This window comes from Balaenoptera ricei, chromosome 9 (assembly GCF_028023285.1).
Source record: "Balaenoptera ricei isolate mBalRic1 chromosome 9, mBalRic1.hap2, whole genome shotgun sequence".
NCBI lineage: Eukaryota > Metazoa > Chordata > Mammalia > Artiodactyla > Balaenopteridae > Balaenoptera > Balaenoptera ricei.
Genome location: NC_082647.1, coordinates 51,568,119 through 51,589,797, shown reverse-complemented (window position 1 = coordinate 51,589,797; position 21,679 = coordinate 51,568,119). Strand labels below are relative to the sequence as shown.

Below are 21,679 nucleotides of genomic sequence, written 5' to 3'. Positions count from 1 at the left end.
GATGTGCAATGTGATCGCCTCCTTGAGATCCCACAAATCTGCAGAGAGATCGCAAACTTCCTTATGCGAATGGATTTCTTGTAGAAGCTGGTGAAGGGGGTGGCAAGTGGCTAAAACAGAATAAGCTACCTGGTTAAGGGGACAGCTGACACCTGGTTATTCACCTAACGTTTTCCATAAATTTCAAAGGTTTAGGTAAAGAACCCATGTTCTACGACAAGAAATTTCCTTGTGTCATGTAGTATCAAGGGATCGAATGGCCTTTTTGTTTATTTATTAGTGCAGCAGGATGTTGCATACTTTTCACTTTGCTCAGGATGGGCAACTGGGGACCAAATCTGGAAGTACAGAGGCTCTAAATACTTGACATTGTAATGGAAACCATGGATGGCAGGGGCCAGACACCCCTTCTGGGTTTACGAAGAGATGGCAGAGCCACATCAGCCCCTGCCGTGGCCCATCCTCCTCCCAGCGATGTATGAGAGGTTGACTGGGAGGGGGCTGCTGCAGCTGCCCCTCACCCCGAAACCAAGCAAGAGAGGTTCCTAGAAAATCACTCGTACAGAGCGGGATCATGAAGCAGGTACTGGCGGTTCATTTCCGATGGGTAGTTTGTATAGGCAGTAGGCTTGCTGATCTGCCTCTGCCCCTCCTAGGCAGGGCAAAGGGGGTTGGAGACAAATGGGGGCAGTGGTGGGGCAGCCGAGGAGCAGCTTCAGTCCTGCCTTGGCATGACAAGGCCATCTGCCTTTTCTGTAGATGAAGTGGATGCTGAGAAGGTAGCTGTCTTGAACCTTTCTTTCTGGCAATAAGAAGCCATGGAGAGTACAGGTGGGATGAGGGTGGTTGGAAGAGATCAAGGAGCATCCAGGTCTCTTAGGTCACTGACCTAGGCAGTGTGAGGTTCCCTCAGTGCTTCCCGAAGAACTCCCTTATAGAAGAAGCGACATTGTATAGAGAGGATGAGGCAGCGACTCTTGATTCCCCATCCCCATCCTGCCCATCCCCCTCCCTTGCCCACCCAACACCCTGGAGAAGATAGGAGAGGAGATTTTTTTCCAGAGGTCTACCGTTTTCCCTCCCACCACCCTACCTCGGGGGTGAGAAAGGGGCGGAAGAGAAAAAGAGCAGCCTTGCTCCTTTCCCACTTCACATCCTTCCAGCCCCCAGCCCTGCCAGCAATGGGGGAGGAGAAACTTTGCTTTGGATATGAGGCTGCCATCTTCAGCTGGACTTGACTGAGTTCTTTAATATCAAGAAGTGACGAGGAAGTTTCAGTGTCTGTCCAGGGTATCATTAAGGCGGTCTCTACCCAGCAGGAAAAGGAGATTCAACACAGCCCAGCTGGGGGCAGGATGGGAGAGAATTAATAGCATTTCTGGCTTGCACCCTAAGGAATTGAGGTTGCTCAATAAACTGATTAATATCTGACTAAGGACTGCTCATTCTATGACAGAAGTTGAATCACTGTGCATTCGCGTGGTGGTGTACTGTGTTTATAAATTGTTAGTTTTAAGAGTGTGATTAGATTTCCTCTGCAAATCAAAAACTTGAAATATTAAGTGAGGAGAAAAGAGACACACCAGAAGGCAAATTTCCAGATATAGATAGAAGAGACACTTAGAGAGGTATCTAATAACTGCCTTTTTCTTTTATCTTTCTTTAAAAAAATTTTTCAATCTATCATGGATTCACTAACAGTTGATGCAATGGCAGAAATAGGTGTATAAAAATATTTGTAAATAATTTATTATTCATGTTCATTTATTTGTCAAACGTTATTCTGTTAAATTATTTAATATTCATCATAAAATTTGCCAGGCTACTCCTCTAATATTTTACTTAAGTGTGACTGTGTTCATACGATAGTGATGTGGCAATCAGTCTCTCTCTCTCCTCTTCTCCCCATTACTAGAGGCTTCTTAAGTATATTCAATGCTCTTTTTATTTAGACAAAATTATTTCATCTTTCATTTCATCTTTACATTATAATATTCTTTACATTTTTTTAAAACTTTCAATATATTAGCTGTACTGAGAGGGAAAAATTGCTGTGAATGATAATCTATTAAGAGAGGGCAATGACTTCATTCCTTGTTGTCTTCACCTCAGAGTTGTTACAGCTTTATGTCATCTTTAGGAACAGGCTCCAGATTTCTTATTTTTCTTGTTTCAATTCTGCATCATCTATTTTCTTCAATCCCAGTCTCCTAAAATGTAAGCAGTACAAAATATTCTCATCCATCACAACAAGAGCATGTAAAAGAAAGCATATGCAAATGCAGGTCATGATCCTAATTGCCTAATTATACCTGAATTGAATTGTGTTGCACTTGAAATGAGTGAGATGTTGACGGGATCCTGAATTTGTCATGGGCACTTAGAATGACAATGTTACCGTTGACTCATCTCTCTCCCTCATCGCCACCCCACTCCCAACATCTGATGAGTTGCCAACCTCTACCTGTACAGTATCTCAGGACCTCAGCAGAAACATCAGTGGTTCTCCTTTTCCTGATAAACAACATTCAGAATATTTTATGTGGCTCCGAATATCTGCACCCTCTGCTCTTACCCCACCCTTCTTGTCTTCTTTCCTCTTCTCACCAAACTGAGCCCCAGCTCTTCTTGCCTCACCTTGCTTTAGTGCCTTTGCTCATACTCCTGTCTGCCTGAAAATACCCTCTCTCTTCCCTCTAGTCTCTGAATGTTCAAAATAGAGTCACCACTCAAAGTCCAACTCATGAAACATCCCTGGATTCCCACATGAAGAAATATTCTTTTTTTTTGAATCTCTGTAAGACCTTATTAGTGCCTCTCAGATCATTTCATTTATCCTATCAAATATTGAGGGCTTACTACCTGCCAGACAGTTCTAGGCGTTGGGAATATGACAATGGACAAAAATTATGGGATTTATAGAACTGAAGTTCTAGTAAAAAGGATGGACCCTAAATATATAATATGTCAGATGAGGATAAGTACCATGGTAAAAATAAATCAGGAGTGCTCTGAGAAGCTCTCACTGATAAGATGTCACAACCTGCCTCCTTATTTCCTTCAGGTCTTGAACTAAAGGGTCAGGTTCAATTTTATATAAAATTTTTTTTAACATATGCTCTGTACTAGAACATAATAGGTAGGTAGCTTATTAAATTTTTGAACCTCTTGTGGTAGCTTGTGCTCTGATTTGTACTAGTAGATAATTCAATAAATACATACCAATATAAAGAATGATTATAATAACAGGAATTACTTATAAAATGAGATCCTGGAAAAAGAAATTTTGATTTAAAGTTGAGGAAAAAGATCTTCTGAATTTGAGACCTGGGTTATTGAGATGGTGTCCTTTGTACCTGCAGGCAACTCCCTCATGCGGGACCTTTTATGCTAGAGAGGTCAAATGTTGGAAAATACGTCATAGGCATGAACTCCCAATTCTGTCATCGCCTGTTGCTACTTAGTGAGTGGCTGTAGAGTAATGAGAGGGATGCCCATATGTGGCTTAGGGGAAGCTATCTCATTATTTCATACCTGTAGTCATGTTTATAACTGACCTTCTATAGCTCTCAATTTACAGGTGTTTATTTCCCTGTGCCTTTTCCTTTTTCCTTCCAAGAAACTTAACTTCCTTAGAAACTTCTTTTGAAAACATGTAAGCCTTCTTAAACTTTCTGGATTAGCTCTACATAACTGCCTATGCATTTTAATTGGTATTCAAGTATTTACCTTAGGTTCTTTTGATCAGGATTCTGGATTTCTTGGGGCTGGCAGGTCACGGAGTAAAGTAACCCATTGGCAGATGGTGAATGCATGGATTGTTGGAGCAAATCACTCAGTGTCTTGGTGACACTTTTGGCTATTGCTGTTCTCCCAAACCTTTGGGGCAGGTTAGGAACACGTCTCGAGATGCTGTCCTCTGTATTGCTTCCAAATCTCAGAGGCGGGTTGGCCATTGCCCCAGTGCTTCTTTCTTCTTCCACGGTCCTCCCAAATCTCAGTGGCAAGTTGGCTACTGAGGGTGGCATTTTGTTGACTGCAGGTGTACTCATCTTAATGACGTTTTTTGGACCCCAATCTTTTAATTCTTCAAAATTGAGACTTCTTTCTTTTTCCCAGCGTAGATCTCCTCTAGGCTATAATTAGAAATAACCATTAAAATAACATTATTATTATAAGCAATAGATTTAAACCCCAAATTAAGTTAAATCCAGACTTTAATCTGTAGAATTGTTAAAGCTATGAACAAAGTTTGTGCTTTCATGTGCAGAATTTTTAAAATAAATAATTTGTATTAAGCTTCTTAAAGCAATCTAGTTTCACCGTCCCTGGACTATTGTAAGACAACTATAAAATATTAATAAAATATATACAGTGCATGCAGCAATGTGTTTGAGCAGCAAGAACATAATGAAGTATTGAAATGAGGCAAAAGTTTATTTTACTGCAGTTATTCTCCTTCAGTTTTGATTCATGTTGTTTATGAAATATTTCATAGATTTTTATATTTTGCTTTTAGAGACACCTCCCACTGCCTCTCCATGTCTCTTGTTTCCCTCCTCTTTAAAAGCCAAAGTGGTGGGCTCATGAAAGCAGAGATGCTAGCCACATTTTGGGGTACAGGTGGAGGAGACTTCTTTTTTACCTGCTCATATTCAGAGTTCCACTCTAAAAGCATTTCTCAAGAAACTGATTGTATTTTTGCCAGTATGTAAATTATATTAGTAAAACACTGATTGGTTTGTGGGTTACTACACCACTACTATACCAACTTTAAAGCAACCACTTAAAATACAGCAAATATTTAATTGGATTTAGTTTTACCATGAAAGTTTGTCCATATGAAGATTTTTAAATAACTGTTTTCTGATTGTAAAAAGTAATACCTACTCATTTCAACAAATTTGGGAAATTATATAAAGGCATAGAGAAGAAAATAAAAATAACGTGGAATTCTATCATCTAGGGATAAATATTTTGCTTTGATATAGAAAGACAATTCAAACATCCAGCTGAAATGTATCCAGTACTTATTTCTGCAACTACTTATTACAACTGTGCACTTCTGAGTCAATCGAAAATTAATGTGCCTTATGCTTGCAAAGTATCAAACTCTGCACTAAAATGGTCATGAGAGGCCAGGCTGTGTGCTGTTGTGCTACCAAATACAAGTTAGAGCCATACACTGCCATGGGAAGGCTGAAGTGTGACAAAAAACAAAGCACAAACTTCTTCCTTACTCTTTACAAAAGCACTGGACTCAGGACAAATGTTCAGTAGTTAATGCTAGTCATGTTAGATAGAGTTAAAAAACTTACCTCAGAATATTTGTCATAATTCTTTTTGCTGTGAAGATTGGGGATCCTTGATTCATCTGAACAGAAGATGTTTGATGTTAATAAGCTTGAAGTGGCTAAAGTCAGTAAAATGAATTGTTTTGATGAAATAATTTCCATTTTGTCCAAAATCTAGAATTAAGTTTATATGTGCAGCCCGATGTCTACATGAAGCGAAATTGTGGTCTTTTTATCCTGTCCAAAAACAAAGGAAAGTTCACTTTCACAGAGAACTCAATCCCACGTGTTTTAAGCACCAACATTAATTAGTGTTTAACTGAAATATGTATGTAAGGAATGTGGGTAATTCATTCTAGGAAGACAGCAATGTTTCTGCTTGCAAATTCATTAACTTTGAAAATAATTTTCTTCATTATGAAGGAGCATTTAATTAGATAAGTTTGGGGCCATCATCATTAAGATTCCAAACAGAATGCTTCATTTCTCTGAGCTCAAACAAGAAGTATTTTCTTTTTGGTGTTTACGTCAATTCTTGGGAGAAGGAAGAAAAAGTATTCAATACATGCTAGCTCTGTTAAAAAAAAGTGGTTTTCTTCACACAAAAGAGTTAGGCGTAGTATTTTCAAAATGTCAGACAAAATTACAAGTGTGAAAAGAATTCCAAATCACATAAGACCCAAATAAAATGCCATTAATTAACTTTTTGTAAAATGCTGTTTGGTTATTAAAAAGCTTCAGGAGTAAATGTCAACCGTAACGTGAAGGGTGTGCATAAGACCCAGTGATTGGCATTTTGACAAACTGGCTGTCTCAGGAGAAGCTGGAGGCAGCTCAAGGCTTTTTGTATTTGCCCTGTGGGCCTTATTTGGCAAAACTGTATAAATCACCGGGATTTTATTTCTATGACGATGACACATCCTACCTTCCACCTCAAACCCCTTAAGAACCCTGGCAGAGGATTGGTAAATCACGCACGTGCTAATTTTGTTGCTCCCCTGGCCCATATTATTTAGGTAATGTTGTGGTCCGTGCACGGGTTGGAAGAAGAATTTCCAGACACGAAGTATTTTAGAAAAGAGTGAGTTTATTGAGAACGAAGAGCAGAGTTAGTGACGGGCACTGCAGATACAGCCAGTCGGCTCTCCCTGGTCTGGCAGGAAGTCAGCCCGCTGTGTTGGCAGCGACCCTCACTAATTCTGCTCTCTGTTCTCAATAAACTCACTCTTTTCTAAAATACTCCGTGTCTGGAAATTCTTCTTCCAACCCGTGCATGGACCACAACATTTTGGTGGCCCGTACGGGGATATCTCTTGGGGAGATCTCCCCAACCGCCTCTCCTCATGCCTTGGGACCCTCTGAACAGGCAAGTTGCCATGGAAGCAACAGAGGACTCTGGCCAGGGCTACACTCTGGTGTGTTCCGAAGTCTCCATGGCTCACTTCGCCCCAGTAACTGCCTCCCAGAACAGGTGAGGGTCCCTCTGTCTTCCCTCTGACTGAGGGCTGGGCCGATTGATATTGTACGGGCACGGGTCAGGCATTTAAAAGCCATCAGGGCACTGGCCGCTTGAAGACTCCCGTGAAAGGATAAGGGGGTCACGGAATAGACCAGGCTGTTAGAGCGTCTGCCCCCAGCAAGACAACTTCCATGTACCGTGAGGCACATATTGGTTCAAGCAAAAAACACTGAGCCCCCTCCCCTTGGCCGCTGCCTTCCCGGCAGGACTACGAGGCGGACTCCTCAGCCTGTCTTCTCTGTTACTTTCACCTTTTTCTCGTCCGGATTGACTTACAGGAGCCTAGGTGTTGTCTCTGAGCCATCCCAAGAGTGCCTTTTCACGTTTCAGGGGATTGCCAAATGGTGAGTCACCCGGTGGGTCCCAGGAATCTCTCCTTTCTTTCTTTCCCTGCCCAAGTCGCATGGTGCCTCAGTCGCACGGTTCATACCTCAGTTGCATGGTTTGTGCCTTAGCCGCACGCTCAGGGGTCACCTCTCACGGTCAGACGTGATTGTTGGGACGGTCGGCCCATTTTGTGCCTTAGTCACACAGAGAGATCACTGGGACAAAGGGGATGCCTTTCTGTCACCCAGTGACTCTCAGTACCCCCATTGTACGGCATACAGGCTAAGAATGGGTTCTGGTACGTCTCGGGAGCCTCCCTCAGACTCACCCCTTTGCTGTATCCTTAGGAACTGGAAAAATTTGACCCTGAAAATCTCAAAAAGACGAGGCTCATTTTCTTTTGTAACATGGCTTGGCCCCAGTATAAACTGGGGGACCAAGAACAATGGCCTCTTAATGGCACACTAAATTATAACACCATCCTCCAACTTGATCTCTTTTGCCGGAAACAAGGAAAGGACTCAGAGGTTCCTTATGTCCAGACCTTTATGGCCCTTAGTCAGAATCCGGATCTCAGGGACTCATGCCGCATGTGTCTTTCTGTTGCTGCGTCATCCCCCTGACCCCCTCTGTCTCCCTCTCCATCACATCTCCTAGACGACCCTCTACTCGACCTTTCCTGTCCCCCACCCCATCAATCCCCTTTGCTTCAGCCCCTGCCCCCGCCTCAACCCACAGCTCCCCAACAGCCACCCCCTTATCGGGGCGAAAGCCCCCTCTCCCCACACAAGATCAAGAACTGCCCAATGCCAGGAAACAGATTCTAATATGCTTCCCCTAAGGGAAGTAGCAAATGGAGACATGGGCATTATTAGAGTCCATGTTCCCTTTCCCGTGTCTGACGTTTTCCCAAATTCAAAACAAGTTAGGTTCCTTCAGTCAGGATCCCACCACTTTTATTAAGGAATTTCAGTCCCTCACTATAGCCTTTGACCTGACCTGGCAAGCCATTCATGTAGTCCTGACCACTTGTTGTACTCACGAAGAGAAAAACAGGATATGGGCATTAGCCCAAGCTTGGGCAGATGAGGCACAGCTCTGTTTCCAAAACCTGGATGGATGGGGATGCATTTTGGGCTAGCTAAATGACTCTCTTTGTAACTACACCCTCAATTTTAATCAGACTAGCCTGGAGTGGAATCCCTGGTCAGAGGAAAATAAATATGATGTACATGAGGGTAATTTCACTTTGTATTGGGGAAATTCAAGGAAAAATGAGACTAAGAAATATATTAATGAAGACCATATACCCATAAATCGCTCGGCCCTGGGAACTAAATATGTGGGGATCGGTGTGACCACCCGACACTTACTTAGTTTAACCTCCCGACAAGACTTTCCTCCAAAATATAACATAATTCAACTAATATTTAGAAATTTGTTATGCCAATCCCCCCATCACACTCATAATCAGTCAGAGCCTGGCTTCTCCCCTTTATGTATAGATGATTATTTCCTCGGTGTTTGGTCTTCCCAATGTAATCCTAGGCCATGGGACCCCAGTCTATTTCCAGAGGAAAACTCCTGAAACGTCAGGGCCTGGCTCTGGGGACCCACAACAGGGGTATCCTTGAGGGGCACCAGATTTTCATTTCTGTGCAGTAACAGGGTCTGTTTGGATCTTCCCATACTTTGGAGGGGCTCCTGCGCAATTACTGTGGTGGTCCCGGAGGCGACCATTATGACTACATTAGCTTCCTTAGGAGGCATTCCCAACCTTGGGTCCTTCCTCGAGGAGGCCTTCAGACCTGTCTGGGAGAGACAAAAACGAACCACTGACTGGGGGGACATGCTTATGATAACCCAATTCTTGATCGGCCCGAAATAATATGTAGCATCTTTAGAGGGCTCTCCTGGTTTGCAGGCATACCCCTCTTAGAGAGGAGCGTTCTCCATCTCACCATCATGGTCCAGGAACCTTGGAAGGCTATGGTAGCAGCCACTGAAGAACAGCAGTCAGCCCTAGGCTCTCTGGCCGAGGTGGTTTTACAAAACAGGAGGGCCCTGAATGTTATAACAGCTGAGACGGGGTTGTCCGTGCCCTACTAAATGAGACATGCTGCTTCTATTTTAATACTTCCGGCCAGGTTGAAGAAGAGCTTCAGATTCTAAAGAAAAAGATCAAATTAACAGAAGATTTGAAAGAGAGAGCAGAACAGAGCCCCAGGTGGCTTTCCAGCCTCCTCTCCTCTATGGGGATCCAGATATGGACATGGCTATTTCCCTTGCTGGGACCATTAATCCTGTTAGCCTTTGTTTTGTTGTTTGGCCCCTGCATATTAACACATTATCTAAGTTCATCTCCCAAGAGATTCAAAAGATTCAATTCCAGATGGTGCTACAACAAGGATACCAGCCAGCTGGCACATGGACTACGTTGGAACAGGCCGCCTTATCATTCCGCGGGCTCTCATCTCCCTCCGTAAATACACCCTGACAGAGAGCAGGCATCGGGAACCCAGGGCCCCTACGACGACGCCCCGTCCAGCAGGAAGAAGCTAGGAACGGTCATCGCCCTTTCCCTGATAACCTGGGTTCCTCTGGCTGGAGATGGGGATAGGTAGATAGTCAGCCATGAGCGGGGTGTTAAGGGGCCAAAGATTTGGCCCATAAATAAAAAGAGGGGAGAATGTGGAGCCCTGCATCAAGGACACCCTACATCAAGGACACAGGACAAAAACTCTGGAATTAACGAAGCCCCCATAACAACTGTTGCCATGGGCTCTCCTGATCTAAACTGGACAGCCCCCCGACTCCATATTAGGTAAAATATTCACCATGTAGCAACCTTATAGCATCCTGACCAATCACCTAATGCCATCCTGCCAGCAGGAATTTTCCTTGTCTTGAGGCTATAAAAGTTGGCTACTAGCCCACAAAGGGGGTCGACTTTCCCTGGCTACCAGGAAGTCGGCCCACTGTTCTTGCAGTGACCCTTCTCTTTAATAAACTCTGTCTTCCTTACATTCTGCCTTGTGTCTGGAAGTTCTTTTCCAACCTGCGCTTGGACCACAACAGGTAATCTAGCATTGCCACAGGCTCACGGACATCATGGCATAAGAAAAGAATTTACAGAAATAAATGCTTATTTACTGAAGTGCCAAAGCAGGTCTCTTTTGGAGCAGCTGACTGGTATTCTATTTATTTATTTATTTGCTTATTTATTTATTTATTTGGCTGTCTTGCGTCTTTGTTGCTACACCCGGTCTTTCTCTAGTTGTGGCGAGTGGGGGCTACTCTTGGTTGCGGTGCGTGGGCTTCTCATTGCGGTGGCTTCTCTTGTCGTGGAGCACAGGCTCTAGGCGCGCAGGCTCAGTAGTTGTGGCTCACAGGCTTTGTTGCTCCGCAGCATGTAGGATCTTCCCGGACCAGGGCTCGAACCCATGTCCCCTGCATTGGCAGGCGGATTCTTAACCACTGCGCCACCAGGGAAGTCCCTGACTGGTATTCTTAAAGACCTCCTTTATCACTAGACTGCCTAGGTTCTGGAGAAATCATTACTTGTTCCCACCTCTCCATTCAACCCTCTCAGGAGAAAAAGACCTTGCACTGATCAATTTCTAACACTCCAGCTACTTCTAGATATAGGCACTTAGAGGTGAATTCACAAAAGAGCAAGTCATAAAATTGCACCTTTCATGTCAAGAATTGTACCACCTCCAGCTTCTCTCACCAACCTACCATAATTTGAGGTATGAGATGGGCAGAAGTGAAGACCTTTCTCTCTATTAAAGATCTACAGAAAAAATCAGAAAATTGAAAAACAATTGTGGGCAAACTCTTGGGTACCCCAAGGTCACACTTGCCTGTGGCCTCTCTTAAGGCAGTTGACATCATTGGGCTCATTTATTTTGGACTCTGGTAGCCAAGAATCCCCACAGTAGGAGGCAATTAATTCAATTCATAGTCTAATGTTAATTTTGTAATGTTGTTATTGGATTATTTGGGTTTAATTTCCCTGAGGATTTAATACATTTCTCTTCCAAATTGTTCCTTTGCAAACTGCTGATGGAACTTCCTGTTTATTGTGGTCAGTAGATCCAAACTTTTGAGAAATGGGTGAAGCAAAGAGCAAGTTATGTTGGCTGAGTTCAGACTCTGGAAAAAGTGGAATGGATCAGCCTGGGTCTCTTTCAAAACATGCTTGTATGTAGTTGTTTCAAACTTTAGCAATTCACCAGTTTTCAGTGCTGCTACTTGGGGTTTTGGCACATCAATTAATTATTCTCACTGCAGTCAGTATCCAGAGTAGCTGATGTGACTAATTACTCCCTTGCCTCGACTGGGTTTAAACTTCCAAGTTTAGAGTGTAATTAGAGTTCTAATCTTATTAATATAGGGCTTGGCTTTTTTCAACTACATCTTCCGTTAGCTTTGAAAATGTTAACAGGTATAAGAGAACATTACCTAACATACACAATATGAAATCACTGTAAATCTTTTGATGAAATGTGCTGCCATATACATAGCACATTTAGAAATTCTTGATGAGACATATGAGCATACAAAAATAAAATCTATCTCCCTGACGTGTGGCATTTACACACATGCTTCGTTTACTAAGACTTTAGAGAACTTAAGGCTACTCCCTTCTAAGCTTTTCTCTCCATCCTGGACACTTCTGAGCCTTGGAAACCCCAGATACTTAGCTTCCTACCAGACAGTGCCGTTGGGATGTCCCACAAGCATCTCAAGTCCAGTATGTCCAAAATGGAATTTATCCGTTCAATACCTGTCTCTCCTCCTGTTTTCCATTTCAATGAATAGTTACTGTATTGGTCAGGGTCCAATCAGAAGACAGAAAACACGCAGTAATTTGAATAGGAAATGGTTAATATAGGGAATTACTAGTTATAACAGGAGATTAGCTATAAAGGGGTAAAGAATACTTGAGGGCCAAGGGAGAGTATCCAAGGGAAGGACAAACTGACTGGAATGCAGCCTGTATTGGAGAAGGTGTGGATAGTAGAGAAGTCTGCTGGGTCACCCCAGGTCAGAGCCTTGTCCATAATCACAGGTGTGAGACATGCTTCTGCGGTGCAGATGGGCCAGTGCTGGGGAGGCAACTTCTGGGATATTCCTGAGACTTGCTGAGAATCTGCCACTGAAACTCGATGGGGGTGAGTGCTAATGGATGTCCCCTATGTGGATTGCTGGCAGCCACGTGTAGGAGCGCAAAGAAGCAAACCTGAACCAGGAAGAGAAGTCCCTTCCTCCGGCAGTATCCCTCTAGTGCCTTCTACTGACAAAGCTTAAAATTGTGCCAGCTGCAAAGGGGAAACGCTTACTGGGTCCATCTCCATGATCAGTGAAGGAATAAAGGGTGGATTTGGTGCGGAGAGGCAGTAGATAACTGGCACAGTTACAATCATCCACCCATTTATCCAAGCTAAAATCCTTTGTGAGATCCTTGACTATTTCCTCTCCTTGTCTTCCGCATCATGGTCTACAGTTAATTGTGTTGTTTCTAGTTTTGAGCTATTGCACTCAATAATAATGGCCTATATTTTTTGACCACTTGTCATGTGCCAGGAACTGTTCTGTTAAAGTGCTGTTAAGCACTTTGTGAATTAGCTTGTTTATCTTTCATAATAATCCCATGAGCAGGTACCATTATTGTTCCTATTCTACGGAAAGGGAAACTAAGACACAGAAAGAGTAAGTAACTTTCCCTATAGGTGGCAGATCCAGGATTTGAATGCAAGTAGTCTGAACACTTACTCCCTATGCTGGTCTGCCCAATCAAGCCTGTTATCTCTTAACTTCTAGATAGCTCTTACAGCTGTGCATTTGTCTCCATCCCCATTGCTTTTACTCAGTTCATCATCTTCTCTTGCCTAGACCTTTGTCTTTGTCCTCTCCAGTTCTTCCTCCACCACACAATCAGAAAAATTTTTATAATACAATATATTTATGATTTCTTCCTTAATATCTTCCAATGGTTTCCCACTTCCCTCAGAATCCCTAAGCCCACTCTTTAGGACCTGTTCTCTGCTTATTTCTCCAGCATTCTCTCTCACCACTCCCTACCAACTCTGTTTTATGATTAACTTCTTTCTGTTCTTCCAAATGGATGAGGTTTCTCTTGCCTCCAGGCCTCTGCCCATGAATTTCCTGTGCATGGGGTATGTATCCACTGCCCTCTGTCCTTCTTACACCGATTCATTGTTTGGGTCTCAGCTGAGGCATCCTACGTTGGGAGAAGACTCTTCTGACTTCGTGTTCCGTGAATGGCTCCTTTCACTGACTTGCTCTGTTTCTTGTCTCCTCTTCTGCTGCTCTGTAAATTGTGTGAGGGCGGGACCTTGCTTGTGCAGATCATAGGAGTATTTCTATTGTCTATCTCACAGATGCTCAGAAAATTTTATTTCTAAATAAATGAATACATTTTTCATTAGTATTGGGAATAGGAGTTAAAACTGAAGTTGCTTGTTAATTATTTTTCCAGTCTTGGCCACCGACCAGAGTTTTCTCTTTACTGAGACATATATTTTTAGACCTTAAGTTTGTGGCTTATTCTGAAATCATAACATCTTAACATTCTCTTGCTGAGGATTCTCATCGAGGGCTTTCCCAGACTGGGACCTCTACATGGACAGTCAGGGATAGGTAGGTTGAATGTGAATTTAGGTTTATTCTGTTGTAGTGGAGCATACAGCTTGATAAGTTCAATATGTCCTGATGGATCCTGCTGTGTTGATGGGCCAAAACACCAGGAAGGGTGTGAAAGGGGACTGCACAGCCCCAAGGAGGGCTTCCTGCTGATGCTTCAGGGTCTCTCACTAGGCAGACTTCTTAGGCCCATGGGCTGAGCACAGAAAAGGGTTCTCTGTTTGCTTATTATTTGTCCACACCCACTAGCTGCACCCTAACCTCTGGCAGGCAGTTAGAGTTGGGGACAAATCATTTCCATCAGTCAGGAAGTGAGCTGACTTGTTTTGGGTTTAGGACTTTGTAAGGCCCTGGTTTATCTGAACTCCTAGTAAAACATTTCAAATAAGAGACTGTTTTTGTGCCATGGGCTGTATGTTTTTATTTAAATCTTTATATAGAAGGGCCAGCTCACTCCACACATTGACCCAGGCCCCCTGAGGCCATGGCAAGATCTACCAAAGAGGTGATGAATTTTAATATCCAGAGGAGCCTCATTATAGAGCCCTTCTTCTTACCCTCAACCCAGCCATTTACTTTCCAGGCACTTGCCTTTTTACACTGTTTATTTCTTCCTTTCTCTCTAAGCATAATCCAATTGTTATGCTATGCAGAAGAACTGATGGCCATTATAGTCTTATTTTGCATTTCATGTTTGCAAAGTATTTTGCAACCATTTGTTAACTAATATCTGGCCCTCTTTAGAGGTGGGTGGTGGTATTACTGTATAATTTATTTCAGTATTATGTGTGCAAAGAGAAAGAAATACCTGCCGTGGTTCCAAACAAAAATATCCCTATGCAAATTGTGTAAAATTATTATTTTTAAAATGTGTGGTGGTGCCTTTGTTTCAAGATTTATGAGTGGCTTGTTATAATGAGCTTGTCATATTTTGGTAGCAGGGTTGTATTTACTTCCCTGTTTATGATGACAGATTACAATGCCAGGGCCTTGGAAGGTGCCGATGTGAATGTGAGACAAAGATTACTCCTTTATGTAGTAAAAGCAGTTGAAATTCAATTCTGGTTGAAATAACTTAAAGAGTCAAATTGTAGAATACAAGAATAAACATTAAGTATTTATAAAAATTAATTCACATGATTTATTCTAGAAGGTTGATTAAATGGCAAGGTCGCTATATCTAAAGGACGTATTTTAGAACAATACATTGAACAAACTTGCAGTATCAGTATTAGATCTTTCAAACAATATGGTGTGGTACTGTTTAAAAAAAATGTAGGGCTTCCCTGGTGGTGCAGTGGTTGAGAATCCGCCTGCCAATGCAGGGACACGGGTTCGAGCCCTGGTCTGGGAAGATCCCACATGCCGCGGAGCAACTGGGTCCGTGAGCCACAACTACTGAGCCTGCGCGTCTGGAGCCTGTGCTCCGCAACAAGAGAGGCCGCGACAGTGAGAGGCCCGCGCACCTCGATGAAGAGTGCCCCCCGCTCGCCGCAACTAGAGAAAGCCCTCGCACAGAAACGAAGACCCAACAGCCAAAAATAAATAATAAATAAAAATTAAAAAAAAAAAAAGTAAAGCAATTGTGCAAGGCTGATTAGGAAGCAGACTCTCCTCAGTAAGGCCTTCCAACTCGAGCTTTTATGGTTTTTAATGTTTCATTTTTATTGACATTTTTTCCCTTGCAGGAAAAATGTGTGATTTTTACTAGCCTGGCAGGGGGTCGTGGTACCTCTTGCCAAAGTGTCAAGAAAACTACGAATTCTCTACATGAGGGACAAAGGCCAGATGTTTAGTTAAAACAACACATAGCGTTTATACAAATATAGGTAATGGAAACCAAGACCTTTACTGGGATTTCTTTTTTTCTCTGTTTTTGGCCAATCTTGTCTTTTGATATTTTTAAAATAAGCAAGCAGCCATCTTGTTTTTCTAACCTGAGCAGAAGAATTTAGTTTCTTACAAAGTGTGTGCTTTTTCAGTATCTTGGGTTTTTTTTGTTTTATCTTTGTTTTGAAGGATTCTGCTCCAAAATGTGGAACGTGTTCTTCAAATAATAATTTGCTTTAATAAAAAGAAAGTGTGAGACTTTGAATAGTTTAGGAATGACCTAGCCTAATCCTTAGGCTGACTTTTTCCACTATCCTGGCCACACCTTCAATGGGGAGGAAATCTGTTGCTTAAACCTACACCAATGTGGGTTTTGGAGGGTATTTAAAAAGACAACTGTTTCTCATCTCAAGCAGAGGAATAAGGACAGATGGGTGACCAATAAAAATTAGCATCATCATTCAAATGGACCCTCCTAGATGCTCTTTCATCTCTGATGGAAAAAAATGAGAAGGGGGTGAATTGAATTATGCATATGAATGGGTTGTTGTTCATTTATTTTTTTCTTCCTGATTGGGGGTCACGTGGTTTCTGTGCTCCCGTGGGCTCTTGGTGAGAGCTCCCACAAGGTCTGCAGGAGCCACGCGATTGCCTTGGTTCTGAGCAGAAGCTGGCCTGGCTCTGACCACACTTGCACTAACACACGGGCATTTGGACTTTATTCTTTTCTGTTACCAGTCCTTTGGCTTTGGCCATACTTCCTGCCTCTTTGCTCTAGGTCTGAGCTCATGTGAGTACCTCATACCAGTGGGCCCCTGGATTATACTGGCTGGACTTCATCACTGAGAAGGGGGTTACATTTCTCTTCAACACTGGTTTTATTGGACCCCCAAAGGGATGTGTCCATGACATAGCCAGGAATTACAGCATGGCAGTTTTGCTGGCTAAACTCAGTCAGGTCCATGACATATAAAATGCAACCAATTCTGAGCAAGCAAATGGAAAAACCCTTGGCCAAATAGTTGTATTTGGAGGGGCACTTAAAAACATACTTTTAAACCTACAGTGACTTTGGGTATAAATTTAATTAAAGGAGAAGATTTTCTGGTAATCTTCTCATTGTAAAAGGTGAGATCTAGACAGAAAATTCTGTACTTATGGAGGTTAAATGAACTAAATGTTAACCGAATCCTATTAAATATCAACTGGATTTAATTCTATACTGGGTTTTGTACCAGGTGAATTTAAGAAATCAGATATTTCCTTTTTGAGTACCTATAGTAAAGAAAATAGACAAAGCTAGTAAAGGTTTCAGAATATATTTAGATGCACAAGCAGGCATACCATCTCTAGGGACAATAGCCGACTATAAACACAGGCTTGAATGACCCAGAGCAGTTTAAGAACAGTGGGCTTTGGCTGATGGGCCCTGGTGGAGCCTCTTCTGATTTAATGATAGCAGTAGCCAATGATCCATGGTCTAGAAGCATCAATGTGGATCTTCCAGTAAATACCCCCTCTGTCTGTGCCCCATTCCCCAACCTCTACGTCAAGAGCAGTAGAATAGCCCTTCCTATGTTTTCATATACTTTAGGCTGAAGTTTATTTAAATTTATCTCTTTAAAACTTTCCTTAATGAATATCTTGACCTGATCTCATTTGGATTAAAATATCAAGGGGGGAAGGAGTCCTATAATCCTAGGCAGTCCCTGATACACAGGCTAAGCAGGGCTTGGTGAGAGGTGGAATAGAACAATACTCACTGTGGGCTCACTTTGGACCTCCCTGCCTCTTGAGTGGTTTCCTGTTTGTGTAAATGTTTTGTAGTTGAGGCTTTCATTATTGAGGACAGCTGCAAAACTAGGCTCTCCTTTACCTGAGAGACTACTCAAATCCTTTGTTGCATATTACTAAAATTTCTAATGTGTTTAAACAAAATGGGGAATTTATTATAAGGGTACTGGGATGTCTTATGAATGAGACTGGGGCCTATAGAACATCTGGAGCCTAGGACTCAAATCATCATCAGGACTTTCTCCTGCATCCTCATTTCTTCTCTCTGTGCATCAGCTTCATTATTCCCTCCTACCGCTCCATCTTGATCTTTCTGCTTCTCTATCTGTTTGCCAATAACTTCTGAGTTTACACATCCTCAGTTTCAGCCACCCTATGAGAAACTGCCTTGTCTGAGTTCCAGATTCAACATGCCAGGGAAAGATTATGATTGGCCCGGTCTAGATAAGGTACCCCATCCTGAACCAGTCATGTGTGGCCAGGGTGGGTCACACTGCACTAACATAGAAAATCCAATTGCAAACCTGTGGAAGAGCTGGGGGTGGGTGGTGCTACTGGGAAGACAGTACAGTAGGTGTTCAAAAGAGCAGGAAAGACAGAGTATAAGGGAGAATCTGGACTCTTCTCTCCTTAAATCCAATTCACTTTGCAGAGGAAAGCTACTTCCCAAGCTGACGAAAAACTAGTTCTGACATGCAGTCAAAGGGCATCTTAACCATCGTGCGATGGTGTGGCTATTTCTGTTTCTCTGTAAAGGTGCTGAGGAGGTCTTTATCCTAGCCCAGTGATACCAGCAGACAGTGCTTTCATCGGTGCCATCTGGATCTTTGTTTTTGCAAGCAGGTGTTCTTGTGTGATATTTCTGTGGCTCGTGTGGGGCTTTGATGATAAAAACAAAACAAAACAAAATAAATTCTAGATCTTCCTTCCCCAGGGGCAGCCGAGGGCACAATTCCCAGCTATTTCTCCATATATCCATGAAAAGCGGTGCCAACTTCGAGAGCCTGTAAGATTCCCTTTCTCCCCTGGCAGGTGAGAGCCCTGGCTCAAGTGTTCCTCTTTGGCATTTGGAGGCACTCCTGATTCCAGCATTATGCTCAGCACCAGATATGAAGTACTGTCCTGAGAATTTCAGGACCAGGTGGTTTGGTCCCTAAATGGTCCTCTTTCCTAAATGTTTCACGCCCTTTATGCTGCTGTGTGATACTGGCTTGCTTCATTTCTTTGCACTGAGTTTACTAAGGTCAGGTGAGTTCTGTGACCCAGAGTAGAATGGTTCATTGCCCTCTGAGCAAGAAAGTTTATTTTTCTATTAAGTTAGGCAGATTTACCATTCTTTGCCTGATCCTTGGGTAGTCTTCCTTGGAAATACTCCAAAATTTCCTCTCCTTATGTAATGAACTACGTAGAGATCAGCAAGGAGTGTTTATTTTGGAGACAGTAAAAGTAAGACTCTTGTGTATAATTCCAAATATAGGCATATATTCTTTTGGTAATTAGCTTCATTGTTCTCTGTCATTTTTTTTTTGACAGTATTTACACTAAATTAGAAGTAGTAATAATGGGATATCCTAGTTCAATCCTACAACCATATCTGTCTACAATAAAATATTTGCTTTTAGTGACAGAAAGTATTTCAGAAGTGTTCATTAAAACAATTTGATAACTGTGTATCCATTATTAATAACCCAAGATGGGGATTACATTTTATGTGACTCGTAACCAATAAGGAAGCTGCCATTTCCATAATTATAAAGAATTCATATCACATCCATTTTACTATTCTGTATCATTTGACCCATTTATGGTTCATTCTGAAAGAGTAAGATTTAAAAATTTATAAAGTTTTTCAAATGAAAAATCTGCCAGGTAATTTCTCCCTTCCATTGCTGGCAGTAGATGCTCTCCATCTAAGAGTCTGAGTGTTTGGTTCCACAGCCCTCTCCTCAAACTACATAACAGTAAAGAGAGTTCAGGATCCTCTGCATTATGCTGACCCCTCTCCCTCGGGAGAGAGCCTGGGCAGAGGGCATACACCCTCCTCCAGGAAGCATTCTGAGGTGTAAATTGTGAAAAGGGAGTTGGGGAGGGTGATGTTGGTTGGCTACGTCTGGAACACAATTAAGCTGTGGGGTGAAGGGTAGCCTCTTGGTGTCCACGTGCTCTCTGTTCAGTGGTCCAGTCAAAGGTTCTGACCAGCCTATTTGGAGAAAAAGTTGAGCAAATGCTCTGCAGGACTGGCTGAGTCATCAGCCCAGAAAGTTCCCCCAAAGGGTTGGGTACTAGTTGCTGCTACCACTGCTGCTATTATTCTTACTATCTTCTAGAGTTCACTGTGGGCTGGAGGATGAGAAGGTGGGGTGCAGCCTGGGAGGGAGGAGAGCATAACTGGAAGGTTGGTAGAAGATGGACTTTTATCTTCTAGGTTTTCTTTCTGGCACAGAAGAAGGAATCAGGACTAGTGAATGATTCTTGGCCTGTTATTCTTCTCCTTCACCCCCACTCCAAATCTCAAATGCAGTTCAACTTGGAGCATCTTGTAATTAGGGTCAAGGAGATCCCGAGATTATTGTTACACCTGGGAACCTGGGGCAGCATTGTTCCTAATACACTGCAAATTAGTACCGAGAGACTCCTTTCCCACATGATCTGATTGCATCACCCTCTCTCTCTCTTTGGACAGGCATGTTGAACAGCAGTTGCTGAAGTGATTTTGATGAAATGTGACCTTTGAAGACTGTGGCCACTGACCAAAGAATCTGAACTACAGTATCCAACATTTTACAGGCTACAAAACATAAGCTGGCCAGCATTTATTGCTTGTACTAACAGCTTGAGTCAAGTGTCCTAAACCTACAGAGAAGACCTCTTACTGCTGCTAATTTTACTACCAGCAAAGAAAAGGGAAATAGGAAACCGTATGGGATGGCTGAATGAGAGCATTTGTGAGAGCAGTATGAACTCGGATTATCTGAAGAGAGGGCAACTTTTTTCTAAAACTAAAAAGGACTCAATTTGCATAGAAATAAAGTGGGAAAAATGTAATGTAGAAAAAGTTATAAGCAGAGATTCTGCTCTGGCCTCTCAGGATGGCATTGATATACATATTAAGGCAGTCGCCAGGGAAATGTTAAAAACCCTCTAGGGAAATTTCCAATGTGATGGATAGAACTTTAATATTAATATAGGATTCATCATGATAATGTAAGTCATAGATCTAAGTCTCCCTTCATCAAATGAATAGTCCCTTTCCAGCCTATTATACAGGCAGCACATGCTTTAAATAGTGTCATATGGGAGACTTGAAGTCTTTCTTTATCTGCAGTCTCTGAAGTTTTGTTCACAGGAATAGTGACCCACTGGGTCATTCATCTTTAATTACATCATCTAGACCATTTTGCATTTTCCCCTTTTTATTAATATTTAGTGTTCCTTAAAATATACTTCCATCATACTTTTTTTCACAAATAGAAAAAGCATAATTCAACACATACTATTTCATACATGCAGTGAGTATGAAGGGAAGATCTGATTCTTAATCTATTCGTTGATCATTATATAAGGAAAAAAGTGATTTCTGGGTTGCTATTTGATTTAGTTATCTAGTACATAATTATCAACCATATGCATGTGTACTGTTCATCTTACTCCGGGTTTCCTAGTCTTCTAACACTGACACCCCACAAAATGGTGGCTGAGTCTCTCTAGAATCCTATAAGACAATGACAATCTTTTTGGCATGAGAATGATTGCAGTGTTGATACCAATATAATAAATGCCAGTAATAATAAATGTTAAGATTCATCTGCTGCTTTTTTCAGCAGAAATTCAAATATTCATTAGTGGAGCATATAATCACCTTTTCTTACCTTAGCCCAAAACACGCATGAAAATAAATTCATAAGTACAGACTACGAATACAGACATAAATTGTGTACACAGACAAGTAGACCCTCAAGTTCTATAAGGAAGAGGGGGCTTTCCTTAAGCCTGGAATCACTGCACTATGTCTTTAAATTCGTGATGTGCATTGGTTTCATTCTATTCCAGTTCTCCGCTCATGGAGTAACCAATGTCAACATTTGGGGTATCATTTCCTGTATGTAGTTGGTATCCATTTTGGGGTATAAAGGTTCTGAGAAGTCCTATTGTAAAGAAAATTATTTAATGGGTAGACTCTAGCATTCCTAACTTTCTTTTGACCATGAAATCCCTATTTTCAAATAAGATCTATAAACACATT

The 21,679-nt window shown here is 42.1% G+C and overlaps 1 protein-coding gene and 1 long non-coding RNA gene across 2 annotated transcripts in view; one reads left to right on the top strand and one right to left on the bottom strand.

Annotated features, from left to right (window-relative positions):
* LOC132371490 (uncharacterized) overlaps window positions 1–20,461 on the top strand; it is a 95,481-nt gene extending 75,020 nt beyond the window's left edge. Inside the window, exon 4 of the long non-coding RNA XR_009504864.1 lies at window positions 20,120–20,461. This is a non-coding gene — a long non-coding RNA (uncharacterized LOC132371490). The remainder of the gene's footprint in view (window positions 1–20,119) is intronic.
* On the bottom strand, window positions 2,159–5,456 carry NPVF (neuropeptide VF precursor). The gene is made up of 3 exons (XM_059932750.1): window positions 5,319–5,456; window positions 3,730–4,136; window positions 2,159–2,210 (listed from the first exon to the last, which is right to left on the bottom strand). The coding sequence occupies exons 1-3, from the start codon at window positions 5,454–5,456 to the stop codon at window positions 2,159–2,161; spliced, it is 597 nt and encodes a 198-aa protein (XP_059788733.1).
* Window positions 20,462–21,679: the final 1,218 nt, after the last annotated feature.